General features: G+C 42.4%; 1 protein-coding gene across 1 annotated transcript in view; it reads left to right on the top strand.

Annotated features, from left to right (window-relative positions):
* The window catches only part of LOC112068182 (cyclin-dependent kinase 19), a 51,685-nt gene that overhangs the window by 17,227 nt on the left and 15,096 nt on the right, over nucleotides 1-19,362 (top strand). The window contains exons 3-5 of the mRNA XM_024135253.1: nucleotides 10,310-10,420; nucleotides 10,632-10,772; nucleotides 16,942-16,999. Of these exons, the coding sequence (XP_023991021.1) occupies nucleotides 10,310-10,420; nucleotides 10,632-10,772; nucleotides 16,942-16,999 (310 nt within the window). The remainder of the gene's footprint in view (nucleotides 1-10,309; nucleotides 10,421-10,631; nucleotides 10,773-16,941; nucleotides 17,000-19,362) is intronic.

Here is a 19,362-nt window from a genome sequence, read left to right as displayed (position 1 = left end):
TGCCATGTGTTATTGGTTTTGTGCATTCAAATGGCTTGAGGATCTTTTTTACTTATTCCGTGTTGGTATGTCCCTTCAGAAGTTGTGGAAAAATCATTACGTGCAAAATAGTTTAAGAACTGAATGTACTGTACCTTTTTGAAATTGATCAATCTTTTGAATTAATTTATTCAGGCTTTTACATAATGTGTTGGGTAATGTTTCCTCACCTGTAGTCGTTTTGGGGTAATGTGTCTGACATGAAACCAGATTACATGCATATTCATTGTATTGAATTAGGCAGGGTCCTGCAAGTCATCTGGATCAAAGGATCCACATGTCACCATTGCACTGTGCACTGCCATTGAGCTGGTTGTTGAAGTAGAGCTTAAAGCTGCTGGTTGCGTAATGTATTCTAGACCAGTCAGGGAGGATTCAAGTTCAACCTCGCTCACCCCTTAAACCACTGTGACAAAGCAGACCATGTTTAGATAAAAGTCCTCCGAAAGTATACTGACCTGTGGAGGCATGTACTAAATGAAGGCCTCAGAGTGGCTCACAGCCTTCCTAAAGAACAAATGCTCACTTTCACTCAGGTCAGTCAGTGAGTTTATAATTTTAGCATTTGAGTAATTTATCTTATCCAGAGTGGCTTACAGTAGTGAGTGCATACATTATCCATACTGGTCCCCCGAGGGAATCGAACCCACAACCTTGGCATTGCAAGCGCCATGCTCTACCAATTGAGCCATATGGGACCTTTGTCTATGTAGTTGATGGGGTTTCTCAGTGAGTTCTCAGGCCTTTTTCGCTCACAACCTTTACTAGATACAGTAGTAGCATTATATTAAACATATCTTTAGATGTGTCATTTTCTGTTCTCTCTCAAACTCCTTGGAAGATTCTCGTTATCAGGAGGGAATAAGCAGGACGTCCGGAATCCTCCAACCAGGATTTCTGGAAAACCAAGGAATTTATCGAAAGTTCGCAGAATTTTGCAACCCTAAGGCCTAGTCAAATCAAATCAAATTCTATTCATCAAATGCTTCGTAAACAACTGGTGTGGACTAACAGTGAAATGCTTAGTTACGTGCCCTTCCCAACAATAAAGAGAGATAGAAAATAGAGAAATATTAGAAAAGTAAAACACGTAATAATAAAAGTAATAATAGAAACACAATGAGTAACTATAACTTGGTTATATACAAGGGGTATCAGTACCGAGTCCATGTGCAGGGGTACAAGGTAACTGAGGTAGATATGTACAGTGCCTTCAGAAAATATTCACACCCCTTGACTTTTTCCCCCAAAAATTGTGATACAAAGTGGGATCAAATGGATTTAATTGTAATTTTTTGTTAACGATTGATACAAAATACACTAATATCAAAGTGGAAGAAAAACATTTGTAAAAGATTTATGAAAAAAAACACTAATATATCTTCATTACATAAACATTCAACGCCCTGTGTCAATACTTGTTAGAATCATTTTTAGCAACGATTACAGCTGTGAGTCTTTCTGCCTTAGTCCCTAAGAGCTTTCCACACCTGGATTGTGCAATGTTTGCCCTGATTATTAAAAAAATTATTCAAGCTCTTTTCAGGTCTTGCCATAGATTTTCAAGTAGATTTAAGTCAAAACTGTAACTCGGCAACTCAGGAACATTCACTGTCTTCTTGGTAACAACTCCAGGGTAGGTTTGCCCTTGTGTTTTAGGTTATTGTCCTGCTGAACGGTGGATTCATCTCCCAGTGTCTGGTGGAAAGCAGACTGAACCAGGTTTTCCTCTAGGATTTTGCCTGTGCTTAGCTCCAATCAGTTTTTTTTTATACTTAAAACTCCCCAGTCCTTAACGATTACAAGCATACACACATGCAACCACCACTATACTTGAAAATATGGAGTGGGGTACTCAGTAATGTGTTGTATTGGATTTGCCCCAAACATAACACTTTGTATTCAGGACAAGAAGTGAATTACTTTGCCACATTTTTACAGTATTACTTTAGTGTATTGTTGCAAACAGGATGCATGTTTTGGAATATTTTTATTCTGTACAGGCTTACCATCTTTTCACTCTGTCAATTAGGTTAATATTGTGTAGTAACTACAATGTTGTTGATCCATCCTCAGTTTTCTCCTGTCACAGCCATTAAACTGTTTTAAAGTCACCATTGGCCTCATGATGAAATCTCTGAACGGGTTCCTTCCTCTCTGGCAACTGAGTTAGGAAGGACGCCTGTATCTTTGTAGTGACTGGGTGTAGTGATACACCATCCAAAGCCTAAATAATAACTTTGCCATGCTCAAAGGGATATTCAATGTCTGCTTTTTTTCCTTCTTTTTTTACCCATCTACCAATAGGTTCCCTTCTTTGCAAGGCATTGGAAAACCTCTCTGGTCTTTGTGGTTGAATATGTGTTTGAAATTCACGGCTCGACTGAGGGACCTTACAGATAAGTGTATGTGTGGAGTACAGAGATGAGGTAGTCATTCAAAAATCATGTTAAACTCTATTATTGCACACAGAGTGAGTTCATGCAACTTGTTATGTGACTTGTTAAGCAAATGCTATAACAAAGGGGATGAATACTTATTGACTCAAGCCCTTTCAATTTTAACATGGGGTATTGTCACGACTTCTTCCGAAGTCGTTGCCTCTCCTTGTCCGGGCGGTGTTCGGCGGTCGACGTCACCGGCCTTCTAGCCATCATCGATCCATTTTTCATTTTCCATTGGTTTTGTCTTCCCACACACCTGTTGTCAATCCCATTCATTACCTGTTGTGTATTTAACCCTCTGTTTCCTCTCATGTGTTTGTCAGAGATTGTTTTATGTCAAGTGTTGATTCTTGGTGTATAGGTGCGCGACGGGTCCTCGTACCCATGTTTATTTTATGTATGTATATTTTCGTGTTTGGAGCATGTTATGTGGACATTTATTAAAAGTCTCCATTTACACTTCGTTTAACTCTCCTGCGCCTGACTTCCCTGCCACCTATACACACGACGTTGACAGAAAACACATGAGGGGAAACAGAGGGTTAAATACACAACAGGTAATGAATGGGATTGACAACAGGTGTGTGGGAAGACAAGACAAAACCAATGGAAAATGAAAAATGGATCGATGATGGCTAGAAGGCCGGTGACGTCGACCGCCGAACACCGCCCGGACAAGGAGAGGCAACGACTTCGGCAGAAGTCGTGACAGGTATTGTGTGTAGGTGTCACGATCGTCTATAGGAGAGAGAGATGACCAAGGCGCAGCGTGTGCAAAATACATCTTCTTTAATTATAAGAAGAAAAATGAAACAAAACAACAAACAGACGAACGTGAAGCTATGAAAAAACTAGTGCACACATGCAACATAGAACATAGACAATTACCCACAAACACATGATGCCCATGGCTGCCTTAAATATGGCTCCCAATTAGAGACAATAAACCACAGCTGTCTCTAATTGAAAACCAATCCAGGCAGCCATCGACATACAAACACCTAGACAAGACATTCCCCATTAAACCTACAAAACCCCTAGACAATACAAAACACATACATCCCCCATGTCACACCCTGACCTAACTAAAATAATAAAGAAAACAAAGATAACTAAGGCCAGGGCGTGACAATTATAAGTGAAATAATCTGTCTGTAAACAATTGTTGAAAAATGACTTGTGTCATGCACAAAGTAGATGTCTTAACCGACTTGCCAAAACTATAGTTTGTTAACAAGACATTTGTGGAGTGGTTGAAAAACGAGTTTTAATGATTCCAACCTAAGTGTATGTAAACTTCCGACTTCAACTGTAGATGTATATTATCAATGTCCATGTTCAGCCAAGTTTTCGAGAAACAGGATATTACAGTTCTTCAGATCCCGTTGATAGGATAGTCTCGAACAGAGCTTGTCCAGTTTGTTCTCCAGTGTTTGTACATTCGTCAATAGAACAGAGGGTAGAGGCGGTTTATTTACTTGCCGTTTCAGTTTCATCAGGGTGCCCACACTTCAGCCTCTATATTGTCGTCTCTTTATGTTCCAAGTGTCAGGGATTAGGGCCTGGTCCGGGTTGAGCAGTATGTCCTGCGCCACTGACTCGTTGAAGTAGAAATCTTCATCAAAATTCGAGGTTAGTGATCACTGTTCTGATGTCCATAAACGCTTTTCGATCATAGGAACCAATGGCGGAAACATTATGTACAAAAAAGTTAAGATCAGCACAAATCAACACAAAATACCAGAATTGGTTAAATTATTTATTTTTTATTTGGTGTTTGGTGATAGGCCTACTTCCCATAAGTGGGCTATTACCGCTGTGGTGTGGCCTGAGGTTTGCCGGTGCTTATTATTTTGTCTGTGACTCATGCAGAAAATCTGAGCAATGTATTTGCAATGAAACACCAAACAGACTGTTATTGTGCAATTCTGGCATCCATTTCACCCAATCTATTTTGAGAATCTAAACTACCAGGTTTAGATTGTTGTTGGTCTAGTTTAGATTGACCATCAGGGGTTAAAACTATGTTTGAAAATGCAGTTTCCCTTGAAGCAAGTCCTGTTTTTAGTTTATTATCACCAAATGGCTTTTGTTTAAATACAATCAAAGGGACCAGGGTAAATGTCCTCCAGACAAAAACAATGACAACAGTGATTTGCACAACATTTATTTTCTTCCACGAAAACAAGAGGGAGGGTAAAGAAGGAATTGAGTGAGTGATTAATGAAAGATGAAGAGGTTACCCAACCATCTTCTTTATGTTGTAAAATAAAACATGTACTAGGGGACAGGGAAAACGTGTGCCTCGGTACACTGAAACACCTGATACTGAATGTTCTGTGAATCCTATGGTCGTCCAATGAATTAAGTCTGGGACCTGCCTCGGCTCAGTCTACGAGTAGTTCTGCTATTCACTCTGTCAGCCAGCCAATGTCAGCTATTCTTTCCGACCATTCTGATCACTGTGTAAACATTACCATATTTTAGTTGTGTTTGCAGAGGGAGTGTGTTGGCAGGCACTCTCACTTGGTTGCCATGGATGAAATGACAGTCAGAAGCTAGGTTTCCATCCAAATTTTCATGTGAATATTCTAAAATCCGCATAAGAACAATATGCACATTTTCCCACCAGAGATGTGCTACCATTAAATTGACTTGTTGCAGATAAAGGGCTGTGCGCGATGATGTAGTGAACATAAAATACCTTTTGTGTTTAAATACCCATGTATCGAATAAAAAATACAACTTAAATAAGTTTCCATCGCATTTTCAACTCTGCTGATGGTTTTCTCACCAAAAAAATGCATTATATTGCGTGTGCACTCTTTGGTATTGGCACGTGCCCTTCAGCCAACAGCGCTGTCTGCCAAGCCAGTTCCCAGACTTAATTCATTTGTTCATTTTTATTTGTCAAACAGCAGCCAAGCATCGATTATCATGTCACCAGAATAAGACCCTCGATATTTATTGGAAAGGAGCATCAAGCTCATCACTATGCACTTTCACCACGCTTTTGAGTTAATTATAATTGATTTAAGCTGTAACCTAATAAACGGCATGCTTTCCCGATTAGTCGTAGTGGGAGGACCACACAACATGTCATCTAGTGACTCAAAGTTTACTTCGATATGATGGTTATTATTTAAACCGACATTTTTTGCATAATTCATTTTACCGTCACAAAAGAGCCCACCTTGTCTAATGTATTTAGTTTTGTCGACATTTGGAAAGTTTACCGAAAAATGTTTTGTTTCCATCAGGCCTGTCATGACATATGCTTTAGGTTAGTGTCCATGCAGTGTGTCCATGCAGGGGAAGATCCTTAGTACTGTAAATAGATAAGGAAGACAGTTGTATAATTAAGCAATAACGCCCGGGGAGGTGTGGTATATGGCCAATATACCGCGGATAAGGGCTGTATCCAGGCATTCCGCAACACCACAAACCACAAAGCCCTTATTGCTATTATAAACTGGTTACCAATGTAGTTAGATGTTTTGTCATACCCGTGGTATACGGTCTGATATACCATGTGTGTCAACCAATCAGCATTCAGGGCTCTAACCACCCAGTTTATAAATGGAATTCTGTTTCATAAGAAGTTAATAAAGGAAAAAATTGAGAGAAGCTATTTTAGTGATGATATATAAAAGCAAAGGAGATTCAAATTGAATTGCGTTCTGCTTCAGTATATAGCACACATAAACCACAACATGCATTCTTCAATGGCATTCTAATATGTGCGAAAGAAAACCTGCATGTGGGTATCCATTCTGTCAGAGAATATGCTGCTAGTAGCTACACTAATCTTCCCTGCGCCACAGACCATGGTTACTCAACTACACAGCTTCTAACAGAGTCAGCATGTTCTGGGCAACACAGAATAACAAGAGAAAATGTCTGGCGGCAGCTGAGCACAGAGAGCAGAATGCTTGCCTTGCCTTTGTTCAGTCTCAGGGAAAAGCTTGGCATGCACATTTCCACACACAGAGCCGTAGTGTTTCACTTGGACCTGTAGTGGTTCTCGGTCCAAAACACACAGCAGCAGCCTGCCTGCTCTGGATTTATCGACCCAGTGCGCTGTAGCCGCATGAAGGAAGCCAGCTCGTTAGTCAGTCCCTAGCTGCATCCCAAATGGCACCCATAGGGCTTTGGTAAAAAATGTGTGCACTACAGGGAACGGTGTGCCATTTTGGAGACACAGCTTTCTCCAGGCCCAACTCAGGGAGACACTGTTTTCTTGTGGTTCCTCTCACTCTCTTATCCCCAGATTTGTGACTTGTTTTGACTCGTGCTCGTTGACTGTAATACAAAACCCACATTGATCTAAAACCCTAAATGTGTATCATGTGGTAATGACTGCCAAGGCTTAAATGCCCATAGAAATAGACTGAATTGCAAGCTATTTAAGTTTCCAAATGTTATGTGGAGTTATATATATGAGCCAGTGGTGGTTAGTGACCTGAAAGCCGAGACCTCATGGATCCAGGTTCATGTGGCCTCTTTAAAGGTGTATTGGCTGTCCTGACAACAGAGGCTGTGCTAACATTTGGCCCACATCCAGCCAGAGCTTTCCCTGTGAAGCTGTTGAAAAACATGACCCATTTTTCCCAGAACAGGCCACGGACAACTGCGCTGTTCTTATATTCTTGCCACACATTCACAATGAGGGTTCTGTGCAATGGTCAAGGCCACATTATTTTTAATGTCTTTTCTTTTAATGTCTTTTCTTTTGACATATCTTTGGCTGTTTCTGATTTTGACAGACAAACAGGTTTGATAAGTAGATTTGAAACAGGAAACGTATACATTGGGATGTACAGCACTTTCACAAAATATTGATTGCACAATACTTTTATGTTTTATGGATCTAGCAGATTGTGTGTGTAACCTTTATTTAACAAGGCAAGTCACTTAAGAACAAATCATTTTTTACAATGACGGTAGTCCATAAACCGTGACCTTTTGATGGTAATTGCTGCAGTCGTTAATTGACACACTGGGTGTTATGCGGAGCAGAAAACCAGAATCTACATAGATATAATCTCATCTTGATCCCATGAAATGGCTGAGTCAGAGTTTTTATTTACTCAGTCCAGTAAAATGTCCCCTAGGGCAGCTGCAATCTTGCTTCCTGTGGACCAGAGAGAGAGAGTGGATTAAGGGCATCTGATTACGGCAGTGAGGTTTGACTGAGGTGATGCCCCCTGTAAAGGAACATGGGCACTGACAGACAGAGACTGTCCTGGTGACATGAAGTCTGTTTCACTACACTGGCTGTGCTCCTCTTCTCTGCTCTCAAATTCACTTGAGAGTGGAGTGATTCTACAAAGGTTCAATCCCCTGTGATGGATTTACTGCAATAAGCTCATTGATTCTGTATCAATGTGGAAGGAGTATTATACTGAAATGCTAAGCTGAAACAACAACACTGTTATTTTCAGTACTCTACTGTACAGTATAATATAATAGATAATATATGCCATTTAGCAAACACTTTTATCCAAACTACTTACAATCATGCATGCATACATTTTACATATGGGTGGTCCCAGGAATCAAACTCACTACCCTGGTGTTGCAAGCACCATGCTCTACCAACTGAGCTACATAGTCTGGCCCTCCCCCTGGATAAATACAATGTGCATCTTTGCATTTGCCATAACGAAATTACCTCTATACCTTTAGTAGAAGTCATGTGACTACACGGGATCCCTGTTTGTTAGTTTAGCTGATTATAAAGAGCGCATACTGTTGAACGCCGACCGTTGTGGGGTACTACGAGAAAGCAGTTATACCAGAATTGGTCTGGTGGGTGGCTAGTCCTTGTGGCTCTGTGAGTCCAGTCAGTGTGGCCAGCGTCACAGAGGCAGGGGTCTGCCTGTAGTATGCCTGTAAGCCCAGGGCTTATTAGCACAATGCCGTGTCATAGCCCAGGGATTAGCTTGTTATTAAACACTAACCTCAATAACCCCCTCCTCATTTCCCCCATCCAAAGCCCAAATTAAACTTGCGGCATATACAATCACAGCATTATTCCCCCTGCTCTGTCTCTGCCCCTCCAACCTCACTTTTTAAGCTTATTACTACAGTACTAGCCTGCCTTACGGGTAGAACCGAGGGGGGAGACAGGCTGTGTGTGTGCATGGTTGCGTGCGTGTGATATAGTACATTGTCAATGCAGAGAGCCACTCCCCCCTGGCTGTAACCCTGTCTGTCCTTGTCGGCGGACACTCTGAAATTATAGCCAACTGTGCCCTAGCTCGAGCCAACGCCCTGGCTGCATGTTTAGTGTACGGTGTCATCAAGATCGCAGGGAGGGACACTCACAGAGAGGTATTCTTCCATGGGATTTCAGGTCAGGTGACACTATGGGTGAATCATTCATTACGGCCCGTTTTAGCTCTTTCCCAACAAAGCCACACACACACACACAACCCCCTATTGAGATTGTAGTCTATCTAAAGGGCTCGATTGATTATGGATTCAGTTGTGCCTCCGCTTACAAAACAAGCTGGGAGAGGATGAACATGAAGAGAAACAGCTGATTGTCTGGGAATATAATGTCTTTATCTTAGTGCAGTAATACAGAGTCCTTAGTGTGTAGAAATATAATGTATTGATGTTAATACAGTATAGTGAAGGCAGACTGTAGTGTTGTGTCTCTCAGCCTCAGCTGTGCAGGGGCTGTGTGTTGCCTGCCACGGTGATGTTGGAACATCTGCTTTGGGCCCATTAGTAAGACACACAAGGTTTCAGTGGAGAAACTAAAGCATACAGCGCAGGTGGGAGCAGCTCTCTTATGTAATAAATCCATGGACACACAGCTGGGCTGGCTGCATAGCCTGATGGTCCGTCTGTCTGCTGGTGCAGAGGGTTGGAGTGAGATGGAGAGTTCACAACAACTACAACTACAACACGAGTCCCCACTTCATGTGATTAGAGTAGTGTGGAAATCCCTCATGATTTGTGAGGAAACTAGTATGGGCATGGATAATCCAATATCTAGATATCCGAATGGAGGTTAATATTTGATTAATTGAGTGAGTGTTCATTTTTGGAGGCCTTTTTTAACAATGGAAAAGCTTTTTCTAAATGAAATTAAATTATCCTTGTGACATTTTAACCTACAATGTTATATCATGACATTTAAAATTCTTGATTTAAAAAAACCTTTTTTTGAATGTACCTGTAGTTCTTATAACGGTGCGTTGAGCTACTTCTGCGCATTTAGCCATCAAAGGCTACCTGACATCGGTATGCTATTTCCACCTCTTGAAATGGCAATTACTGGTGCTCACCTAATGGAGTTTCCACAATACCTGACATAGATCAATGCAGAACTCGTACCAGAAAATGTTTTTGTAACAGAATCAGTTCTATCAACAGACTCCTCTGTCGGCTGTCCTGCATGTACATTTGCGTCGTTCTGATTGGTCAAATTAATAGTGGTATTTTAAAACAAAAATGTAATTTAGACTATCCTGATGTTTCATGATATTATTCAAATAGTACAATTATTTCAAATGCCCATCCCTAGAGGACTCTTCCTTTTGGTTTCATTTTCCATATGCTGCCAATCTTTATCTGACATGTTGATGTGAGGATAAGACATGAGAGATGTGAGGCACATAGCCTCCAGTACAGCATGTACAAAATTGTTATATTTAATGCAGTGTAATTTTTTCCAAGTTCGTGTCAGAATTCTGCAAATAAACTGAATGACTCTTGTCCCAGTTCAATAATTCAGAAGGTGTTAATAAATTGCATTGAAAGAGGTGTTTTTTCTGTTGGAGATTTATGGAAGCTCTTGCTGTGTGTTGCAGCTGTTACGAGAACTGAAACACCCCAACGTGATCGCCCTGCAGAAAGTGTTCCTGTCTCACAGTGACAGAAAGGTGTGGCTCCTCTTTGACTATGCTGAGCACGACCTCTGGGTAAGTGTTTCATCACAACTGCCAGTCAGAAGACCAGTTTTAGGTTTTTGTTTGGATGTTTTAGTTGTTTCATCTTTGTTCTTGACGTTTTCCTGTCTGTAAAGGACCGTGTATGGTACATGATGTATTGGTATGTATGTTGTGGAAACTAGCTGTTTGATTCCCTTGCTTGATCAGTTTCTCAATGCCACTCCCTCTGGTCTCCTTTCAGCACATCATCAAGTTCCACCGTGCCTCCAAGGCCAATAAAAAGCCCATTCAGCTGCCGAGAGGGATGGTCAAGTCTCTCCTGTATCAGATTCTGGACGGGATCCATTACCTCCATGCCAACTGGGTGCTTCACAGGGATCTGGTGAGTCGATTGTACTGTAGTTCCAGTGTCCCTTTACAATGTTGCTACACATGCTCACTGACACCTCATCCACTGATCTGTCCTTTTCCTATTGGTCACTGATATGAACTGCTTTTAACCAATAGGGTGCATGCAAATAAGTTACTTGTTTGCATATCTAGAAGCCGCAATGAGTGGTGTTCACTGCAAAAAGGATCATTAAAGCAACACTCTTGCCAGCTAACTGAATCCTGTGTTGTCTGGCACAAGTGCTGTTATATCCTTGTACTGTTTATTATTATGATTCTAAGGACCTTGGCTGTGGAGCAAAGTGTCTTGGCTTGGTGAATGTTGTCAATTCTGCCCCCCCTACTCTCACCACCACCACCACCCAGCCTGTACTCTAACACCCCTGTGAGACTTTCTCCCCCATACCTTTCCCACAGTGTTTTCCTGGAAGGTCAGGCTGTTCACCTGACTCTGCTGGGCTCAATGTAGCGGAAGGTCAGCCCTGGGCCCAGCTGGAACGAGGTCACAGGATTGTTCTCTCTCTTATCGGCTGTAGATACCTCCTCTCCTCACGGCCCCTCTCAACACAAGAGCACTCTCTCTCTCTCTCTCTCTCTCTCTCTCTCTCTCCTCTCTCTCTCTCTCTCTCTCTCTCTCTCTCTCTCTCTCTCTCTCTCTCTCTCTCTCTCTCTCTCTCTCTCTCTCTCTCTCTCTCTCTCTCTCTCTCTCTCTCTCTCTCTCTCTCTCTCTCTCTCTCTTCTCTCTCTCTCTCTCTCTCTTATCTCTTTCTGCAGTTCCTTTTAGAAATAAGCTTTTATTTTGCTTGAGAAGCTTTTTTTCCCTTCTGATTGTCCCAAACTCAACTGATTATGGTGCAACTTGGACATTCCATGATAAGGACTATATTACACTTTTATAACACTATATTACAGTGACACAACACTTATGGCTGGAAATTGCCAGGGACCTGACGATACGATATTATCACAATACTTAGATGCCAATACGATATGTATTGCGATTCTCACAATTTTATATGTATTGCAATTTGATACTGTGATTCTATTGCCATTCGATGTTCCAAACGTATTGCTCACCATATGTCTGCTACAGAGAAACGAGAGAGCCACGAGAACGAGTTTTGATCAGTCATGGAAATAGAAGTGCTGAAAACAAATTGTCTCCTTATTTAAAAAGAAGATGGAGAACAAGCTGTACCTGCACCAAAATACTGGAGTTTTGGTGCAGGTACAGCCAACTAGCGCAAAAATGATATTGCGACAATATGTCGTAAAAAATAATATCCCGATATGTAACTGTATCGATTTTTCCCCTATCACTAATAATAGTATATAACAGAGGCATAACACTTACCAACTAGCTGATGGAAAGACAATCGTTTGTGTCCTGCCAGCCAGTGGGAAGTCAGCTGCTATTAGAGGACACCAGCTCTGTCATTATATTGACATTCTTCAAGCAGTAAACACAGGGGATGATTGCAATGAGTAGAAGACTGTTGTGGTTGAACGGGTAGTAGGGAATCTATTCTGTTCTAACGCATTGGTGCCCAGATGTTTGGTGTTTACTACCAGCACACTAATTGAGTCGGCACACTTCAGAACATAAGTCAGTCAGTTGATGTGACTTCTGTCCCGTCACTGGAGACTAATGCAGAGTAGAATGAATCTGCAAGTCCCACAGCTCCAGCATTCTTATCAGGCCTTCATCGGGCCATCCCCTCTCATGTAATCTCTCTCAGCTCTCCCAGATGGCAGCATGGTGCGATGAGGACCAACGCTAACTCCCGTTATATAAATACACAGGGATCTATCAGTCAGTGCCTCAGCCTCACTAACTCGGCCTATACCACAACAGCCAAGGTGGAGTAATACAGTTATGAAGACATACTACTGCACTGTCTGGCCATTGATGGTCCCTTGCTCAACATGTGTCCCTTGTAGGGGTTATTTTGGAAGTGAAATCCGAGTTGATTGATAACTTTGCGAGGATAGTGGATCACGTTGTCATTGATGATGGTGATTGCTGAGCAGTTTATGACATGGTATTACTTGTTGAGAGTGTGTCATCAATAGCGTATTTCTTTAATTCTGCTTAGAAATTCTATAGGATTAAGCAGGTCTTTAATGCCTGGTCAATAGATGTGGTTAATAAATCACCCAGGATACAACAGAAGGGACAATGGTCTTGTGTTTTTGATTTCATGTGTCTGACCTCAACACTAATAACGGCATAGGGTATGTGCTGCCGTAGCTGCCTTCCTGTTGCACAAGCATGCCTGTATCTAAGCAGAGGCCTCTGTCAGTACTACTGTACATGGTCAGCACATAGCTAGCTACTGCTGGAATTAAAACACACTGGCGCAGTAGCTAGCGTTGTTTTTCTCTCTTATCTGGACACCAATTCTTCCGGCTCTTAATAACTATTTTCTTTGCCGCAGGGTGAATTTCTCTGTTGTCGCTTTCTCTGTGTCTGATTCCAGATAAAGGTTGATGTTTTGCAGTTTTCTCAAAGCAAGCACTTCCTGCTATTGTGGAAATTCCACTCTCAAGCTGGTGGTGTTCGGAATCGGGATACGTGGGTATGTGTAGTCTGTTTTGCACAGGGAGTTTGTTGGCCATTCCATTGTGAAATTGTCCTGAATATGAAAGAGTCAACTCCCTTTGTCTACCACTTTATAGCCGTGTACCTCAGATGTTGCTACTCAATGGAAAATGCCACGTTCCACCCCATCTGGACATTTTTCTCCCGAGTCATGTTGGGGGAGGTGTGTTAGATTTAGGCTAAAGGGTGAGAAATGCAAACAGCATTCCTAATCTCCTCGGGGGCTAGTTACTCCAGCGACTCAGTGCTTTATCAACAGCCACAGGGGTAGGGAAATAGCACGTCTTTCATGGCTCCCTACACCACTCTGTCTATTATGCAACACTCAACCTTGTGCTGCAGCTGGGCACTGCACCGCTGCAGAGAAACCAGCCTCCCCTCACCACTGTACCCATCCTCTGTCTCGAGCGAGACAGGCAGCACCTCCCCATCCTCTGTCTCAAGCGAGACAGGCAGCACCTCCCCATCCTCTGTCTCGAGCGAGACAGGCAGCACCTTCCCATCCTCAGTCTCTAGCGAGACAGGCAGCACCTCCCCATCCTCAGTCTCCAGCGAGACAGGCAGCACCTTCCCATCCTCAGTCTCCAGCGAGACAGGCAGCACCTCCCCATCCTCTGCTCGAGCGAGACAGGCAGCACCTCCCCATCCTCAGTCTCCAGCGAGACAGGCAGCACCTCCCCATCCTCTGTCTCGAGCGAGACAGGCAGCACCTCCCCATCCTCTGTCTCGAGCGAGACAGGCAGCACCTTCCCATCCTCAGTCTCCAGCGAGACAGGCAGCACTTCCCCATTCTCAGTCGCCAGCTAACCAGGCAGCATCTCCCCCTTCTCAGTCGCCAGCTAACCAGGCAGTCCCGCCCCCATCTCCTGCCTAAGTTATATAACCCACACCAGCCACCAGCCACTAGCCAGCAGAGTTAGATCCCAGATCGCAGGTTCCACTCCCCCCTGAAAGTCAATATGTCCAGGCTGTCAGATTTCAGCTGCAGCATATAGCTAGGTTGCACTCTCTCACCTGCTGGCCAATGGTGGGTTGTTGTCATGATTGATTACTAAGGACATGCCCTTATCTCTGACGTAATGGAATATTGTTCAAAGCTGGAGTAATCCCTGGCTACCCGCAGTCACATGCCACGTCCGCAACAAGAAAATGTCTAGGAAAATAGCATCCACACCAACTGTCCTTTGTATGAATATGTATGTGCCCTGTGCCCTCTATATCCTGTGTGCAGTGGGCTGTGGCAGGCCTGTATTGCTATAACATGGTTATGACAGTAAAGTGGTTAACGCCTGTGCGCCGAGAAAAGCAGGGTCATTACTTAATCTGAAAAAAGACAACTACAGAGAAAAGCAAGGAGAAAGCCACTGAATTAATAATGGCACTGTTGTATGTTTCCCAGTACATGTAAAGATAGTGTTAGCCTCTGGCCCTTCCTGGCCTGAAAACAGGGCTATTTTTGACTCAACGAGGGGTATGTTTTTTGTGTGAAAGAGAGGCACCTCTTTAGGGATTGCGTTTTCTGTCCATGGAGGATTTACGGCAGTGTTTCCCAAACTCGGCCCTCGGGACCCCCAACTAATCATCAAGCTTTGAATCAGCTGTGTAGTGTTAGGGCAAAAAAAAAAAACGGCACCCTTGGGGTCCCGGGGACCGAGTTTGGTAAACGCTAACTTAACTGTTTACCACTCCTGACCCACTGCACAAAGACTCCTAACTTTTCTGGGAAGCTAAACACATGTTAGAGTCAATCAAATCCAAACTTTTGCAGAAAAAATATATCAGACAGCAACGTTACAACCTCATTAACATGCTAATTTTACTTTTTAATTGCCCGTTCATCCAGTCTCTGTTTTATGAGAGTATTTTCATAGTTATTGTTTACCTGTATGAAAATATGATCTCTTTGAACATTGGGCCAATGAAAATGAATGTCTTTGGATTGAATCCATTAGCCCAGTTTAGAATTTCAAAGAGGAGCCGGTGCCAGTCATTTGGGCTTGAAAAGAAACCCTCCTCATATGAGTCGTCATAGTGTTTGCCGATAGCAGTGTTTTGTTGTGTGTTTGAATAATAGAGCTCATTATAAGTGGCATCCCTTTAACAAACCCCGTTTGCTATAGGAACCTGTTTGTTGAACAGATTGAATCCTATGAGATTTAAGATTCACACAGATTCAGGGGACTAACAGACAATGGAAGGATTTGGAGTTGAGATCAAGATTATAAATTGCTTGGCTGGGCTGATGAGGCAGTGGATTGCGCAGTCAGATGGAACACAGTAAATAGGCATTTTAACATCATAGATTTAGCCGGTGGTAACTTGTGGAATAGACACCGGCTGGAATGCGGTTTTAACCAATCAGCATTCAGGATTAGACACACCCGTTTTATAAGATGAAATAAATAGTGGGTTGCCTACTATTTGAATATAGTCATTGGAAATGTTATTGTGCACTGTATACATCTGGCACTGTGATGTCTTTAATGTGCAGCATGGATAGTGGATGGGTAGGAGATGAAGCAGAACTAGACTATTTTTCTTTGGGCATAAATCTTTGGATAGAGTGAAAGTGAAAACAGTGGTGGTTATGTGCTGGACACACCATGGCAAACTGTGTTTTTTGAATGACATATAATGCAAATTTGTTTTCTGCGAGATGAGTTCCTGGAACACAGACTGTCTGGCTGGTTTCTCCATGTGTCCGGGTTTGAATTGGCTAGGTGGTTCTGGTGTCATGCAGGAAACCACAGAACTATACTGGGCATCATAATATAATTCCTCCCCAAAGCCCTAAAACGCAGACTAAGTAAGATATTACTGCGTGGTTGGAATCAGTGTCCCAAAGGAACAGGCATGATTCACAACCATGGCAGACCTTGATATCAATGATCAGTACAATCATTGACAGAGCAATCTTTCACAGAACTTTTATAGTAGTTTGACCTCTTTTTTTGTATTTGGCAGTATGTAGGTCAATAGCGTAATTCACTTTCCATTTGGCATGCTCTGCCTCTGTTATTTGTATGTTACAATGATATTACCAAAACTTCCCTCCAAAAGACATTGGACATGCATGGCATTTTTGTCTATTTAAGCAATAAGGCCTGAGAAGGTGTGGTATATGGCCAATATACCACGACTAAGAGATGTTCTTAAGCACGATGCAACACGGAGTGCTTGTATACAGCCCTTAGCCGTGGTATATTAGCCATATACCACAAACCTCCGAGGTGCCTTTTTGCTATGGTTACCAATGTAATTAGAGTAGTAAAAATAAATGTTTTGTCATACCCGTGGTATTGGCTGTCAGCTAATCAGCATTCAGGGCTTGAACCACACAATTTAGAATGTCTGAAATAGCACAGCTTTCAGCCAATCAGCATCCAGGAGCAAAACTACCCAGTTTATAATATGTGATACACCTGTGAAGTGAGTGTAACCTCATTTCTATGTTGTGTTGTCTTACTTGGTGTTGGAGCCTCTGAGGCTTCCCTAATGGCTGAAACACACACAGAACAAGATGGTTAACTGTTTGTCTGTTTGTCTCTCTCTCCTCTAGAAACCAGCCAACATTCTGGTTATGGGGGAGGGCTCAGAACGAGGGCGAGTGAAAATCGGTAAGATGGGCTAAATGTACACACTGAAGTCAATAAAGTAGATACAGTTGAAGTCGGAAGTTTACATACACTTTAGCCAAATAAATTAAACTCAGTTTTTCAAAATTCCTGACATTTAATCCTAGTAAAAATTCCCTGTCTTAAGTCAGTTAGGATCACCACTTTATTTAAAAAATGTGAAATGTCAGAATAATAGTAGAGAGAATGATTTATTTCAGATTCTATTTCTTTCATCACATTCCTAGTGGGTCAGAAGTTTACATACACTCAATTAGTATTTGGTAGCATTGCCTTTAAATTGTTTAACTTGTGTCAAACGTTTCAGGTAGCCTTCCACAAGTTTCCCACAATAAGTTGGGTGAATTTTGGCCCATTCCTCTTGACAGAGCTGGTGTAACTGAGTCAGGTTTGTAGGCCTCCTGGCTTGCACATGCTTTTTCAGTTCTGCCCACAAATGTTCTATGGGATTGAGGTCAGGGCTTTGTGATTGCCACTCCAATATCTTGATTTTGTTGTCCTTAAGCCATTTTGCCACAACTTTTGAAGTATGCTTGGGGTCATTGTCCATTTGGAAGACCCATTTGCGACCAAGCTTTAACTTCCTGACTGATGTTTTGAGATGTTGCTTCAGTATATCCACATAATTTTCCTTCCTCATGATCTATTGATTTATTTTGTGAAGTGCACCAGTCCCTCCTGCAGCAAAGCACTCCCACAACATGATGCTGCCACCCTGTGCTTCACGGTTGGGATGGTGTTCTTCGGCTTGCAAGCCTCCCCTTTTTTCCTCCAAACATAACGATGGTCATTATGGCCAAACAGTTCTATTTTTCTATCATCCGACCAGAGGACATTTCTCCAAAAGGTACGATCTTTGTCCCCATGTGCAGTTGCAAACCGTAGTCTGGCTATTTTATGGTGGTTTTGGAGCAGTGGCTTCTTCCTTGCTGAGCGGCCTTTCAAGTTATGTCGATATGGGACTCGTTTTACTGTGGATATAGATACTTTTGTATCTGTTTCCTCCAGCATCTTCACAAGGTCCTTAGCTGTTGTTCTGGGATTGATCTGCACATTTCGCACCAAAGTACGTTCATCTCTAGGAGACAGAACACGCAAGGACCTCCTTCCTGAGCGGTATGACGGCTGCGTGGTCCCATGGTGTTTATACTTGCGTACTATTGTTTGTACAGATGAATGTGGGATGAACATGGTACCTTCAGGCGTTTGGAAATTGCTCCCAAGGATGAACCAGACTTGTGGAGGTCTACAATTTTGTTTCTGAGGTCTTGGCTGATTTTCTTTTGATTTTCCCATGATCTCAAGCAAAGAGGCACTGAGTTTGAAGGTAGGCCTTGAAATACATCCACAGGTACACCTCCAATTGACTCAAATGATGTCAATTTGCCTATCAGAAGCTTCTAAAGCCATGACATAATTTTCTGGAATTTTCCAAGCTGTTTAAAGGCACAGTCAACTTAGTGTATGTTAACTTCTGACCCACTGGAATTGTGATACAGTGAATTATAAGTGAAATAATCTGCCTGTAAACAATTGTTGGAAAAATACTTGTGTCATGCACAAGTAGATGTCCTAACCGACTTGCCAAAAATATAGTTTGTTAACAAGAAATGTGGAGTGGTTGAAAAACAAGTTTTAATGACTGCAACCTAAGTGTATGTAAACTTCTGACTTCAACTGTAGATCGATGAGTTGTTTACTTGACAATGGCTGCTGCTTTAACCTTCAACCAGCCTCTGAGAGGGTCTCTGAACACAGGGACACAGGACCAGGCAGAGAGCCTTAAAATGGCCACATCACACAGATCACACTATTGCATAACCCACTCCCAGCATGGCACTGTTCTGGGATGATGTCACAGGTCTGCAGTGCCGGCCGGACCTATTTATACCCTAACCCTGAGAGTCTAGCATTAGTGCTAAGTTATTTTTTAGAGTCACTGAACCCCCATGATAACTGCTGCTCAGGGATGCATGGGTGTCAATGGCAGTGTGACACCCAACATACCAGACCAGACCACCAAACTTCACTTCAGGTGCTGCACAGACACAGAAGACCTTCCCATAAGAATACAAACAGAATCTCTTCCCATAAGACTACAAACAGAAGCACTTCCCATTAGACTACAAACAGAAGACCTTCCAATAAGACTACAAACAGAATACCTTTCCATAAGACTACAAACAGAAGACCTTTCAATAAGGCAACAAACAGAAGACCATCCATTAAGACTACAAATAGAGGACCTTCCAATAAGACTACAAACAGAGGACCTTCCCATAAGACTACAAGCAGAAGACATTCCCAAAAGAATACAAGCAGAAGACCTTCCCATAAGACTACAA

This window comes from Salvelinus sp. IW2-2015, unplaced genomic scaffold, assembly GCF_002910315.2.
Source record: "Salvelinus sp. IW2-2015 unplaced genomic scaffold, ASM291031v2 Un_scaffold211, whole genome shotgun sequence".
Classification (NCBI taxonomy): domain Eukaryota; kingdom Metazoa; phylum Chordata; class Actinopteri; order Salmoniformes; family Salmonidae; genus Salvelinus; species Salvelinus sp. IW2-2015.
This window is presented reverse-complemented; position numbering and strand designations above follow the sequence as displayed.